Source organism: Amblyomma mixtum, chromosome 1 (assembly GCF_055824585.1).
Source record: "Amblyomma mixtum isolate Tamu chromosome 1, ASM5582458v1, whole genome shotgun sequence".
Taxonomy (NCBI): domain Eukaryota; kingdom Metazoa; phylum Arthropoda; class Arachnida; order Ixodida; family Ixodidae; genus Amblyomma; species Amblyomma mixtum.
This window is the reverse complement of record NC_143012.1, coordinates 131,203,893-131,219,548: the sequence shown is the minus strand read 5'-3', so window position 1 is coordinate 131,219,548 and position 15,656 is coordinate 131,203,893. Positions and strand designations below refer to the sequence as shown.

Below are 15,656 nucleotides of genomic sequence, written 5' to 3'. Positions count from 1 at the left end.
ACTGGAAGATAGCATAGATCCAGCGACATTGTAAGCAAGGAACCAGAATTTATTCTTTCACTTAACACTGACGCTGCTGCATCATGCCAGTAGTGTAGTATTTGCCCTCTCATTCTTAATCAGATGTATACTCTTATAACCAACATTTATGGGACTGTGCAGCGATTTGCACCAAGGGTAAGAAAAGTGAAATATTCATTGGAATGCAATCATCCTTCATCATCATCAGCCGGACTATACTCGCAGCAGGGCGACAGCCTCTCCCATATTCCCCAAATTAGCCCTTTCCTGTGCTAGCTGCATCCACTTGACCCCTGCACCCATCATCAGTTTGTGATCTAGCTTGTGTAGCCCACGTAGAATCGGCCGTTAGCAACTATGCCTTTCAAATTGTGCACAGCAGTGAGGCTGAAAAAGACTATAGGCTGGGCCTGCCCTCTTCGCTCAGTTTACTTTGTCGGCCACCCGCCATGGTACAATTGAGGGAAGACAAAGGGAGTGATGTGCAACCACCTCCAGCCGGCTACGCCTTCATCTACAAACGCCCTTGTGGGTTTAAGCAATTGAATGGCCGTCCCCATGGCTGACACCAGTAGGTCCGCTTGTAAGGCAGGATTCAAGCGAGACAGCAGCACTGGCCATTGCTGTGAGGTGCGGGAATGAGAATTTTTGTTTGTACATTATTTGCTTGCTTTGGAGGAATTTTAGGTGGCATGAATAGTCGATGTCTTTTATGTAATGAATGCATTTTTTAGCCACTTTCAGAACAATTTGTTGCTCAGGCTGTTAAAATATGCTCGCGCTGCCAGGGAAGGGCGGATTTTTTTCTCACTATTTTGGTTTGAGCCAAATGACTGGACATAAGTTCTTTGTACAGAGCTGTCCAATGTGTGTGCTCATTGAGGATTGTAAAAGATTTGTTATTAGACGTGTGCCCACCAAGATGCTTATATTAGGAAATTTTTGGTTCTTTCTTTTTTTTGCAGGGATGCAGCTTTGCTTGTCACATCATGAATTAGAAGAGACCATCATCGTGAGCAGCTGGAGGCTACCAGAAGATAAGCATATTTTAGACGTGCTAAATTGTTCAGGCAAATGTTGAGAGTACTTTAAATTTGTAGTTTTCCAGTGCAACGGTGCATGACCAAAGAAGGGAAGAAGGATACTTGAAGAAAACAGCGCAGCAACAGGGACAAGAGAGAAGATGAGACAGGTGCTGACTAGCAACTGAAGGTTTATTGAAAAGGAATGCATAAAATATACTCTCTTCGCAACCAAGAGCGTGCATGAGCTGCGCAAACAACACTGATAACCTGTCAACTTCAGTCATGGTGGTCAGGATACAATAGTTCACAATCATTAACAAGGACGGATGGCCGTTCATGGCTGTGAACTGTTGAATCTTGACCACCATGACTGAAGTTGATAGCTTATAAGTGTTGTTCGCGCAGCTCATGCATGCTCTTGGTTGTGAAGAGAGTATATTTTATGTGTTCCTTTTCAATAAACCTTCAGTTGCTAGTCAGCACCTGTCCCATCTTCTTTCTTGTGCCTGTTGCTGCGCTGTTTTCTTCAACTTGCCGTTTTACTGAAGTTGGGAAGAAGGATAAAACACAGCACTCACTGACAACTGGTTATTTAACGGCGCAGACACTGCTTAAATGCCTTCAGACCAGCGGAGCAGGAAAAAAACAAACTTATCACACCTTTATCATCAAAACTATGAAAGAAACATCATTTCTGTGTTATATGATACAACTGAAGTATTGCTCGCACATTGTGAACCAGCTTTTTTAATATGATGCGTCTCTGTCCCTTCACAAGTGGCTTGCTTCTGCTAAGGATCTTCACACTTGAAAATCTCTGTACAATCACTGCAGTGCTTGACAAGTTTGGAACCTGTCCTCATTCTTTAGATCTCCTGCATGCAGTTTGCATTTACGGGCCTCTAGCATTTTGCCTCCATCGAAATGCAACCACCGCGGCCAGGATAGAACCCGTGTCTTAACAGGCCAGCAGCCGAGCACCATAACCACTGAACTGCCGTGGCGGCTCATGTATGTGTGTGTGTTCCGTAGGGCTGGAAAACTATGAACTTAAATCAGTGATGCTAACCAGGCCAACAACTAACTCTGCTGTTCATAATACCTCTGCTCCTTGTTTCTAAATGGCCAATTAGGTGGCACTGCTACTTTGTTTATTTGTTGCAATTTTGTGCACAAAATGAATGTCTTATATTTGGGAAACACAAAGTCCAGGTGGTGTATGTTTGCAAGGTGTGCTATTGTTGTGTAGATAGTTTACTGAAGTGTTTTGTATTTCTAACATGCCAGTTGAGAGGTGTGTGTGCATTTTCATGCTATGGTAATGTGCCTAGTAACTGTTTAAAACATTAGCTCTGGTTCTTGTTCCTGAGTAGCTCACATGTGTGCTGCTCATCCCTTTTTTCTTAGCTAAGCTACTTCATCAAATTGCATGTTGTAGGTGTCACCATGCATGTATATCTTAGAGCTTAAAGTAAGTGCTCTTGGAAGTCATCTTAAGGTGAATTCGCACGGTGGACTGAATTGCAAATCTTGAGGGTGAACTGTGCATTATGTGGCTTGACGTCGCGAATTGACGCCAACCAATTGGTGTCTGCAGATGGAAAGAGGAGGGCGTTTTTTTTCTATTAGGACAAGATCTGCTGTTTTCATCTCATGTGTGAATGCTTTCAGCATGCGGACACTGCCTTTACTTGAGGTGATGCTAGAGATCTTTTTGCGACCTCATCCGTTGTGTGAATATACCGTAAAAACCCGCGTATAATACGAACCCGAATATAATACGGGGCTAAGATTTAGAGACGCGAAATGGGAAAAAAAGTTTCACCCGCGTATAATACGAGTAACACAAGCTCATAGAAGACATTTATTCAAATCGCATCCCGCACTTCACTTCAATTACTTTGTTCTTCAGTAGCGCTTTCTTCGAACATTTCTTTGTCCGACAAATCATCCCAAATGTACTCATCTTCCGTGCCATCGAGGGCGTTCGAGATGCTGCACTTCTTAAGCCCGCTTCAGCCGCCCGGTTGGCGTCACTGCAGGCTCACCTGAGTGCATCCACTCTGCGTAGCACCGCCTGACTGCGTCCTTAAACGGTTTGTTTACACAACCATCAAACGGCCGCGAAAGCTTTGTCGCATTCCGCTGCACACGAAAAGGGCTTCTTTCTGTTGTGGCCATCCACGAATGCTTCCTTCGACGACACCAAACTGCCTCCCGGCCGCACCGTTGCCGATGTTCTCCGCAGCCAAAATCGCTTGAAAGTAGCCGAGTACTGTTTTCGAGACCGTGACATCGTGCTCTCTAAAACAATATCCACTTCACGAAGCGTGCCTTACATGCTAGCACGTGTGTTGTCAACAGGCGCACGGCACACCGCGACCCCCCGGCGCACCCAACGGATCAACAAAGAAACGACGTCGTGACGTCATTTGTCGAGAGTAACGAAGCCAAGCCGTAGCCACGCGCCAATAGCGAAGCGAAGCCATAGCCACGCCGCAAAAACGAAACCAAAACATCGAGCAACTTCGAAAATTTTTATTCGGATCCGCAAATAGTACGAGGTGGAAATTTAGGACGCTAATTATGGGAAAAAAACCTCGTATTATACGCGGGTTTTTACGGTACCTTTGATGTGCATTTTGGTGTAAGGACATGAACTCTAACTAAACCTAATTCACAGAACTGGCCCCAGCAATGACATCCATCGATGGGGCGAGTGGCAGTGGGCCAGACGAGTTTGGTGAGCGAACCTTCTTGTGATGCATGCCATTTTTTATTTTTCATAATCAAATCGGCCTAAGAAACTGTTCACTGCAAACAAAGGATTTGTCCAATGAGCGCCTGTTAACCCTGTCCTGTGCCACTTGAGGGCGTCTTATCCCCTGAAACTTCTACTCTCATCCTTCCACCATCTCTGCTGTGCCCCTAACTTTGACTGTATGTGCTACATTGACCTTTCTTGAAATTGGTTACATACCCTTCCCAGGCCCCATTTCTTTCTGTACTTTTTATCTCTACTTTGTGTCGCTCTCCTACTCTACTGTGTGATTACATCTATACCTTTCGATAGCTTGCCGTCCTGCCTTCAGTTGCATTTCAAGCCTTTTCATTAAGCTTCATGTTTCTTTCCCATAGTTATCTAATAATTAAAAGCTTTTTAATTGATTGACATCCCCTTTCTTGTGAATTAACAAAATATATTAGCATTATTCTGGTTGTCTGGTACATTCACAGTTGTTAGGCGTTGTACCGTGTACAGGTTGAAAAGTTTTCTGGCACAGTGTTCCTGCTGTCCTTCAGCAGATGCGCAGTTAATTGAACCTGACGTCTTTTTTTTTTCTTTTTGCACTGCCTATGAGGCTTGCTGTACTGCCCCTTTCATTTTTGGCAGGATATGCGATTTTTCTGAACTGCTCTCGCTCCGCAGTGTTCTGCTGTGTCTTTAAGGCTCGTTTATGGGGGTTCAACGTCCCAAAGCGACTCGGGCTATGAGGGACGTGGTAGTGGAGGGCTCCGGAAATTTCGACCAGCTGAGTTTCTTTAACGTGCACTGACATCGCACAGCACACGGGCCCCTGGAACTTCGCCTCCATCGAAATTCCATTGCCGCAGCTGGATCGAACTCTCGTCATTTGGGTCAGCAGCCAAGCGTTATAACCACTGAGCCACTGCGGCCACGGTTGTCACTTGTCACTTAGCCCTCATTATTTCACCAGTTATCTTTTTAGCCATCAGTGTTAGTCTAGTTTGAAAGGGTGTGCGCTAAAAAAGACGTACACAGGAAAAAGATAGAGACGACAAAAGAAGCCAGGCGCACATATATATCCGCTGATAAACAGATATGAGCTGCGTGATGGAGCGTGACCCCATCAACCAAACATAAGACAGCGCAAAAAATGCATATCTAAGTGACATTAAAAGAAACCCAAGAAAGTGAACATATCAAACACCTGCCGAGGTAAGGTAAAAAAGTGGGATTCGTATCGGCTGACAACAATGCATAACAACATGGGAAAACAGAGCTGTATGAAAGATGACACTGAAAAAGAGGATAACACCATAAAAAAGGCTAACAACATGACGAAATTTTTAACAAAGAACAAGTGAAAGATGGGGATAAAAACCGTGTAAAGGGTGGTAAATAAAGGCACATTGGAACATCTAAAAGGACACTAAAACATAGAGAGGCGAACGGGTTAATAGTCTAGATGTACCCATCCAGAAAGGCAAGTTCATTTCTAGACAGGTTAATGGAAGGCGTGCTAACGCACTTGTCTTTCCTGAGGTGAATAAAAAAGGCCTCGATTACTTCTCTTTCTGTCTTGTCCTGAGCCTTAGCTAGAAACTTGGTTTCATTAAACTTGGGGTAGCAGTTCTGGCAACTGCTGCAGTGTAACGGAAGGTTACCTCCAGACCTGTTCTTCATGGTGACGTTGTGCCTGCGGGCGCGCTCATTGAAACATTTCCCGGTTTGACCCACATACACTTTGCCGCACGTCAAGGGAATCTCGTACACAACATTGGCAGTGCATTGTGTGTACACGGTTTGATGCTTGATATTACAGGCCTTCTTAACACGCTTCCTGGTCACCATCGGACATAATTTCGCCAGTTTGCAAGTAGCCGAAAAAACCAGCCTAACCCCGTGACGAGACGCAACTTTCTTTAAATTGTGTGAAAGACCATGCAGGTAAGGTACCTATAACCTGCACAGGTTTCCGTTCTGTTTGATGTTTAGCATGCTCCGAGTTTTTAATTTTTTGCAAAAGGTTTTCAGACATGTTCGTGACCAGATTTGCAGGGTAACCTGCAGCAGAAATTCGGTCGATCTGGCACTGGAAACTTTCACCTATCTTGTGGCCGCAGGATTTTTCTAATGCAGATTTCATGCAAAGAGATACTATGCCAAGCTTTACCAGCTTGGAGTGGGCACTATCATAGGGCAAAAGTGACTTCTTTGAGTGCGGCTGATAAGACCAACACACATGATCATTTGTAAAAATAAGCTGTAAGTCAAGAAACTGGAGTCGATCATGATCTGCTCGTTCATGCGTGAATTTTAGACCCCTCGATGAAGAACAGAAGGTAGTGAGAATTTGGACTACAAGTGTATCAGCAGCACAGTATGAAGGTGCGTTAAGAAGGACAAGATAATCGTCGACGTATCTGAAAATACGTGTTATCCCTGTGTCCTTCAAGCTAGCTTCAAGGCGCCGGTCAAATGACGCCAGAAAAATTTCGCATAAGACCGGTGCGACTGAGGAACCTATACAAATTCCGGCTTTTTGCAAGTAAAACTCATCCTGGAAGCAAATAACAGTGGAATCCAAATAAAACAATAGTAGGTCCAGAAATTTTTCAGTTGTGACACCGGCAGAATTTTGAAACCTGACTTCGTCAAATTCTTCCAAATGTTCACGAACAGCATCCAACAATCCGTCGTGAGGCACAGAGTAAAATAAGTCCTCAACGTCAATTGAAAAACCAGTTGTGGCCGATACCTTGCCTCCCTCCAGTACCTGCACCACTTCCTTTGAGCTTCGAACGCGGTAAGGGTAAGCGCCAGCTATTCTGTCCAGTTGGCACCGAAGGAAGTCACCCACAACTTTTTGCCACGTATCCCTTTCAGACACAATGGCACGTGGTGGACAAGCAGGCTTGTGCGTTTTACCTGAAAAGAATATTTCGAGGCATCCGGTCTCAGCTCCTTTGACCGCCTCGGAGCATGCTAAACATCAAACAGAACGGAAACCTGTGCAGGTTATAGGTACCTTACCTGCATGGTCTTTCACACAATTTAAAGAAAGTTGCGTCTCGTCACGGGGTTAGGCTGGTTTTTTCGGCTACTTGCAAACTGGCGAAATTATGTCCGATGGTGACCAGGAAGCGTGTTAAGAAGGCCTGTAATATCAAGCATCAAACCGTGTACACACAATGCACTGCCAATGTTGTGTACGAGATTCCCTTGACGTGCGGCAAAGTGTATGTGGGTCAAACCGGGAAATGTTTCAATGAGCGCGCCCGCAGGCACAACGTCACCATGAAGAACAGGTCTGGAGGTAACCTTCCGTTACACTGCAGCAGTTGCCAGAACTGCTACCCCAAGTTTAATGAAACCAAGTTTCTAGCTAAGGCTCAGGACAAGACAGAAAGAGAAGTAATCGAGGCCTTTTTTATTCACCTCAGGAAAGACAAGTGCGTTAGCACGCCTTCCATTAACCTGTCTAGAAATGAACTTGCCTTTCTGGATGGGTACATCTAGACTATTAACCCGTTCGCCTCTCTATGTTTTAGTGTCCTTTTAGATGTTCCAATGTGCCTTTATTTACCACCCTTTACACGGTTTTTATCTCCATCTTTCACTTGTTCTTTGTTAAAAATTTCGTCATGTTGTTAGCCTTTTTTATGGTGTTATCCTCTTTTTCAGTGTCATCTTTCATACAGCTCTGTTTTCCCATGTTGTTATGCATTGTTGTCAGCCGATACGAATCCCACTTTTTTACCTTACCTCGGCAGGTGTTTGATATGTTCACTTTCTTGTGTTTCTTTTAATGTCACTTAGATATGCATTTCTTGCGCTGTCTTATGTTTGGTTGATGGGGTCACGCTCCATCACGCAGCTCATATCTGTTTATCAGCGGATATATATGTGCGCCTGGCTTCTTTTGTCGTCATTAAAGTTGGAAGTTGCGCTTCTTTCCTGTCGTCTCTATCTTTTTCCTGTGTACGTCTTTTTTAGCGCACACCCTTTCAAATATGAATATGTACCAACTAGCCCGTCAAAAAGCTTTACTACTGTTAGTGTAGCAGCCGATCAACTCTTCACTGAGATGTGTTTCTCATAGTATTAATGTTTCTACAAGTTTTAATACAGCATAACCCTGCTGATGTACTCCTCACGGGACTAAAAAAAATTGGCTGTGGCTTAGCTCAGCTATGCCAGACATACGTAGCGAGAGGTAATGGACCTTCATTGGCTAGGCGAACTCGTCGAGCTGCATCTTCACGGCGTCGCTTATTCAGACGTTCTGCATGTTCTTCCTCGGTCTCGTCGCCTTTGCCTTGTTTCGTTCCAACAGCTAAGCTTGGTTTGTTTCAGCCTCTCCGACTCGCTCTCCATCTCTGGCCACAACAGCTTCAACGAACCGCCCTCTTATACAGGCCGCTGCTCATTCATTCATAAATCTTTAATCACAAGGATGACCTGAGGCCCAAGGGGGAAGTGGGTTGGTTAGGTGAAGGTGAGGGTGTCGGTCTCTGACATGAAGTCTAGCAGGGCACTGAGCTTGCGCTTGGCGTCGGTACTGGGGGCCCTCCAGTCATCGTATGTCTGGATGTGGTAGGCAGAGGTGTAGCAGGCGCAGAGGCTCGCAGTGCCAGGACAGGTCCAGATCAGGTGGTGCAAATCAACAGAGTCAGCAGGGCAATCGGGGCAGCCGATCCTGGTTCGGTGCCATCGACTCGGGATGTCCGGGGTGTACGCTGCACCGGCTCGCACCTTGTGAGCGAGAACTTGGGCCGGGCGAGAAAGTCCAGAAGGAATGGATGGAGTAATGTCTGGGACAAAGTCCCACGACAAACCCCTCTGCTCTTGTTAAAGGCGTGTGATGATAGAGTCAGGTATTATGAGCGGGATGGGAGAACAATAAGGGTGGTCCGAGTTGGTCGGCTCACGTTAAGGCAATGCCGACGGTCTTCCTCTAGCTGCGCGCCAGCAGCCTCGTGGGCAGTCCTGTTCCCGGTCCCTTGTGCGTGATTTCTGGGTGTCCAGTGAATGCATACGTAGACCTGGGAGGTCTCTTGCTGTGCCTACTGCTATCTCTGGCTCTCCTCCTCCTCTGACGTTGCACCAGATGGCGCGGCTCCATCTGGCAACGGTTGCTAGGCAGCGGCGCAAGAAGCGGTGTGACCACGGTGTGACCACCGCCGCAGTGAAAATGCTACTTTGCGACCAATAGCTCTTGCTACAAAAAAAAAAAAAATGCAAGAGCGAGGAAACATTAGAGGCAGGAAGTAGGACAAATTTAAAAATGACAGGAATGAAGAACTAAACACATTTATTGCAGTGCTGGCACTTGAAAAAATCATGCAGCATTGTCTGCTGCATTTTCTTAGGTCCGATGAGGACTACTCATTTCTCCAGAATTTACGGGGCTATGTGGCTGTTGTGATCGTTGCAAACATACTTTCTGAGAATGTCTAATGCCGCTACAGCCAACATAATGGTTGGTTCCAGCGGAGGCTAGCCCTCGTCCTCTTTGTTGCCACTGCTGTGTGCATCCAGAAGTCACAAAAGATGTGATGAGGTGCGGAAGGACAAAATCAATCGCGCCAGCCACACTAACACTAGCAGCACAATTACAAAGAAACAAGGATAGGTGAAGAAAAAATTAGCTGTGGTTTAGCTCTGATTAAACATGGCGAGAAGCGGTAGCTTCATGTGGCTGCGCTTTGCAAAGCTTTGTTTGTTTCTAGTTTCTCGGCTTGTTGAAAGATTGTTGTTTCTTTGGACTTTGCCGCACGTAGCTACGTGAAACTACTGCTTCTCACCAGGTTTAACCGAAGCTAAACCACAGCTGATTTTTTCCTATACCCGTGGTGTTAGATTTTCTGCGTGTGGAGCGCTAATCTTCCTCTTTGTATTCTTCGTCTTCCTCTTGTTATTCCTCTTCAAACTCCTCTCGAAATCGCCTGTCACTGATCAATCATGAATCGCTCGAATCACAAATTACCATGATATTGCATGAGCGGCTGTGTAACCTAGCAGTTAGTATACAAGAAGCACATATACAGGGTGTCCCAGCTAAAAGTAACGAAGCTTGTAAAAAAGAGGATGATCCCTAGCCGAGTGAGACCAACTGAGGGTTGTTGCCAGTCGCGTGTCCTAGTCTGTAGTATTTTTTTTTTATTATGCAAACATGATTAATTAGCAGAGACAAATTAGCTAACTTTTTAATTATTGCCTACAGGAAGAAAGTGTCAATGCAGGAGTTGTAGATCCCTTTGAAAAATAACCGTTTGCCGTGTTTGCAGCCAAGTACCACTGATACAGCTTCTTTTATTTGACTTAAAAGAAAGCCCGCGAAATACAAAAAGAGCCACGTGATAGGGAAGCAGTTTCAGCGCTCCCAGACGACCAGCCAAGCAAAGACATTCGCTTATCTTTGCAACGTTGTCCCGAACGGGGTTCGGCGTTTTGTGATGGTTGCGAGATATACGTAATTAACTCTCGCATCGGCGCTAGGGCGACCGTTTCTTCAGCGCGTGACGGTGCAAGTTAGCGGCACGGCCACATTCCTATCACTCGAGGCGAGGTTACGCGTGAAAAAGCGCTCCATGCGAGCCGCGCTTCACTTCCTTGAAAAGCAGCACCCGCTCACTTTCCATGACACATAAGCAGTTCCTGGTGCATATCTCGCCACCTCCTCAAGACGCCAAAAGCTGTACGGGACAGCGTTGCAAACATAAGCGGATGTCGTTGCTTGATCGCTCGTTTGGGAGCGCTGTAACTGCTTCCCTATCACGTGGTTCTTTTTGTATTTCGCGGGCTTTCTTTTAAGTCAGATAAAAGAAGTTGTATCAGTGGTACTTAGCTGCAAACAAGGCAAACGATTATTTTTCTATGGGATCTACAACTCCTGCATTGACAATTTCTTCCTGAAAGCAATAATTAAAAAGTTAGCTAATTAGTCTTTGCTAATTAATCACGTTTGCATAATAAAAAAATACTGCAGACTAGGACACGTGACTATCAACAACCCTCAGTTGGTCTCACTCGGCTAGGGATCATCCTCTTTTTAACAAGCTTGGTTACTTTTAGCTGGGACACCCTGTATATCTCCAGTTTTATTGAATTGTCACACCGTGGGTCTGAAGCTTAGTGGTTAGCGCACCTGGCTCTCGCCCAATGGACCTGAGTTTGAATCCCACTGATTGTGAGGTTTATTTGTTTGTTTATTTTATTTGTGGCAGACTTGAAGGTCATGTTGCGTACATGGCGATCTCAGCCGTGCACCTGTAGCAGTGAAGCTACTGCTTCAAAAAAGTGCAACCACTGTTGATGATGATGGCACAGCCTGTCTGAATGCCGTCTGCCTAACACAGTGGTGCTAGACATGCCAGGCCAAGTAAAGCCGCTTTAGAAGTAAACATAAGACCGCCACCGTTTCTCATTTAGGCTGGCATGGGGTGTTATTTCACAAGTATTACTGTGTAGGAATGTGGCCGAAGTTACAATGCAACGAACAGCAGGGTTTATAATGCATGGAACCCTATTATCATCATGCCAGATCTAGACCACTACAATGTGTAGCAGCCAGGAAAATGCAGCACCCATCAACTCAGCAGCGAGGTTCTACTGTGCAAAGCTTTCACTGTTACCTTGAGAGCAAAATACTTAATTTTTTTCATTTACTTGATAGCCCACAATGTCAAACTGAACTCAGTTTGCTTTTTGCTTATATGTGCTGCTGAGGTGCATTGATATTTGTGTACTTCCTTTTCTTGTCAAAAAAGTATGCTCAGCCGAGGAGATGGAGAGCGCCGCGGACTGCCAGCTCCAGCTGCCTGGTGGGCAGGACACTGTGATAGGTTCTGCTAGGGATGATGGAAAGGTGATTGTGCGTGTTCTTAAGTCATATAGTGTATCAAATACCATAGTAGAGTGAGTGAATGATTCTTAATTAAATTGGGGCTGGTACATAGTGAAATGGGTACAGTTTAGAGGATGATGCTAGCTTACAGTAGAAACTTATACTAGTCCCAGTAAGTGTGCCGAAAAGGGTAGTGTGCAAAGCATAGATGTGTGGTTTCAGACAATATCATGTAAGGCACAGGTCAGCATTTCTAATTTGTCATTTTTGTACTTCATTACCTGACGATGCCATAATGGGTCTGCAGTTATTCTTGTCCTGAGGAAATTCTTAGTACACAAATAATTTTTGATCATGAGGAGGCTGCCTTGTTCTGTCAGGTATGCCTAGTTGTTGGTATGTGAAATTTATTCTCATTTCTGAAGTTTGTTTGAATTGGGGCAGAGAACATTATTTCAACTTTTGGCGGTATTTGACTCGGAATGAAGAGAAGCTAGAACTGTCAGAAGATTGTGCTATATATTTCATGTTGCACGCAAGCAATTTCTTTTTTTTCGAATTATAAGGCTAGAAATAAAAAATCTACTGATTTTGGACACTGCTCGCTGTAAAAGAGTGCATTCATGCCTACATAATTTTTATGTTTTTCAGCTGTTTGTTTTAAGTTATGAAATATTTAAAATCCCTTGATTCACTGCTGTTAATGTGTACAAATGCGAAATTCTCCACGTTTGCTGCAGGTCTATGCAGGCAGTGGGCTCTGGATGGAGCCTGGTGCCTGGCAGATGCTCCTGAGAGCACCAACAGACTCAATGTTCTGCCGCGGTGCTACTCAGGTGTATTGGACACCTGATGAGCTGAAGAGCCGCAGCGTGACTGGCGTGCTTTCAAATAAGTGCCAGTCTCTTGGCAGAACAGAGGCGAAACCGGCACTTACACCGGAAAAAGTCTTCTCTGAAAGGTGCTAGTGCTTTTTTTTTCTTTGCTTTGAGTAACACCTAGGCAATCAAACTTTGCTTCAGCCAAATACAGTCGCGCTCACTTACAGAAAGCGTGATAGTCATGGAGATCCTGTTCATTGTATCCGAGGTTTGTAACAACTGCAATGTCCTTATTGCATCCAAAACTGCAAAGTCGGGCAAAAGTGACGTTTAGTTTTTGCAAGGTGTGTTATGCCCATACGTTTCTTCATGCAGGCTCTATCACAGCACTTTCAGAGATCTCCACACTGTTTGTGTGGCTCTCGCTAAGATCCGTTCTGCCAGTAACCTGATTTATCTATTTGGTTGTGAAATTAGCATTCTCAACGACTGGTGGCAAGTCATTGTGCGCGTTCTCCGATCTTGCTGCGACAAAGATAGTGCAATTGACATATCTGCACAGAATGTATAAATAGCATTGCCCGTTGTTTCGAGTAATCTCTGTCTTTGGTTTTCATGCAAGCATCTCAATGCATCCAACAACACACAGCAGACGCGGAGTGGGTAGGCCCATGTGTCGTCAGCAATCAGAGGTTGCCAGACAAGCAGTCAGTTCGCAAAGGAAACGAAAATCGTTTTAAAGATATCTGCCGCACGGAATCAACTGAAACGTTTTGGGTATTGTAATTTAATGTGTTGGGAATTAAATGCTACAACAAGGGTATGCACGAAAGTAGGCTTCATGGCCCCTTTAATGGCGAACATTCGTTTCTGTGTTTTTACAATGAGAGTGGTAATTCTGAATCTCACTTTTGCATTTATCATGTATCTAGTTGTGTTCAAATGTGGCCTATTTTGTGTTCTATTGTGCAGCTCGTTTCATATCTACATGGGAGACATACCAAAGGAGCTCGCAGAGAAGAGACTGAAAGCCGTGCGCATGCACCTCTCACATCTCACAGAAGCTGGGGGACGTGCAACGAAAAATTGGAGGTCATGATGTATAAATTTATTTTGCCACTTACCTATGCCGAAGCCGTCAGGCATCCCCGCCCAGAAACGTTCGTTTCGTACCAGCATCCACCGCAGTCGACACCATTTCGTCCTGCCTGGCCACCACCGCAACGTTTCCGTCCATGGCGGACACCGGACAACCTACCCATTTGTTATGTCTGCGGCATTCCTGGCCATGTGATGCGTCCCTGCCGCCGCCAAGTGTTGTCCCCTGCTGCCAATACTGACCCTCGAGGTTACGCCTATGCCCCTCCCCAGCCTTTTCACCGCACTTCGCCTTCTGAGACCACTGCTTCCTCCGATCTCAGGCCGTCTATTCGCCGCCGTGCTCCATCTCCGCGTCGTCGCTCGGTTTCCCCGATGCGCCGTCGTCCCTCTTCCCCCTTCGGAAAACTAGTGCCCGCAGTTCCGGAGGCAAGAACTGCTTGCTTGTCACCAAGCTCAAGACCTCGACTTTCTCCGACAAATTTGATCGCGGTTTCTGTGGAGGGCACCGATGCTTTCGCGCTTGTTGACACCAGTGCTGCTGTATCTGTACTAAGTGAGAAATTGTGCCGCCAGTTACGAAAAGTGATGACTCCGCTATATGGTTTTATGCTTCGCGCCGCTAATTCGCAACTTATTGCGCCTTTGGGGGCATGTACAGCCCGAGTTACTATTCAGGACGTTCTGTATATTGTTGAATTCATCGTCTTCCCATGGCCGTCTCACGACGTCATCTTAGGCTGGGACTTTCTCTCCCAACATGACGTTGTCATCGACTGCGCTCGTTCCGAAGTCGCCCTTCTTCCCTTCGGCGACGACTCTGTGAACGCTTCCACTAACTTGTGCTCCAAGCTGACTGTGGCTGATGACGTCATGATCCCGCTGTGCTCTGCTGTGCTCGCCTCTGTTCATTGCGACTCTGGATCCAACGGCCCTGTCATCTTCATCCCGTCCGACTCCTCTGCTTCTCGCCACTGTCTACCCCTGCCATTCGCCGTGCTTGCCGTCTCAGCCGGCTGCAGCGCCTTGCCCCTGACGAATCCATTCCTGTGCCCCTCCACTCTTCTTCATGGTGAATGCTTGGGATGTGTCCAGCCTTTCGCTTCCGTCGTCGCCTGGGACCCTTCTGAGGACGACTCCTGCCGCCTGCAAGTGTCTTCACTTACTTCCTCCTCACCGTCTCCTCAACCCGTTCCCGAGGCCGTCTTTGTGGGCTCAATCGACACAAATCTTTCGCCACCGGAGAAGACCCAGCTTGCGGCCCTGCTAGATAAGTTTCGGTCATCGTTTGACTTCTCTCACCACCGTTTTGGTCGCACTTCAGCTGTTACCCATCGGATCGACACTGGTGCCCATTCGCCGTTGCGCCAACGCCCATATCGCGTCTCGGCCACCGAACGCCAGGTTATCGACACCCAGGTCAATGATATGCTGCAGCGTGGCGTCATACAACCATCACACAGTCCTTGGGCTTCCCCCGTCGTCCTTGTCACCAAGAAAGACGGCTCTATCCGCTTTTGCGTTGACTACTGGCGCCTCAACAAAATCACCCGAAAAGACGCCTCTCCGCTACCCCGCACCTCCACCAAGATGTAACGGCCTTTATTGACAGTTGTGAAGGCCGGTTAGAGCGGGCAAGGACAGGTCCGGTCCCGGAACAGTTCACGCTCTCGTCTCGCGCCGCGCGTCGGCTCTGCTGCTTCAGCTGCCGATCGTCGTCTTCTCATCTCGCGCCTCGCCTCGGTTCTGCTGCTCTGACTGCTGATCATCTTCCTCTTTACAGGTTTCTATTTTATAATAAAGCTTTCGTTTGCCCTAAATCTGGTTGTCAGTATATATATCGTAGGGCATTACAGACCCTTTTGGCCAGCTTAATTGGAAAATATTATTAGTAGCAGGCGCTGCCTTTTTGCAACAGCTTGCGATGCACTAATCGAAGAAGCTATGTTATCATGCGCAATGTGCAGCACACATTTCTGAGTGATGAAAAAACTTATCTATGGTGCGCCATTAGGACTGGCGTCCCTCATTAGGCCTAACACTATCCCGATACCTGCAAGCAGGATCTGTGCCAACAGGCCGACGCCATTAGAACC

General features: G+C 46.2%; 2 protein-coding genes across 6 annotated transcripts in view; both read left to right on the top strand.

Moving 5' to 3' along the window:
- The window catches only part of LOC149367607 (FMRFamide receptor-like), a 1,196,541-nt gene that overhangs the window by 716,402 nt on the left and 464,483 nt on the right, over window positions 1-15,656 (top strand). The window lies entirely within an intron of this gene.
- Window positions 1,472-15,380, top strand: LOC149367613 (uncharacterized). The gene is made up of 4 exons (XM_089556356.1): window positions 1,472-3,789; window positions 11,565-11,662; window positions 12,382-12,602; window positions 13,435-15,380. The coding sequence occupies exons 1-4, from the start codon at window positions 3,744-3,746 to the stop codon at window positions 13,559-13,561; spliced, it is 492 nt and encodes a 163-aa protein (XP_089412482.1). The 5' UTR covers window positions 1,472-3,743; the 3' UTR covers window positions 13,562-15,380.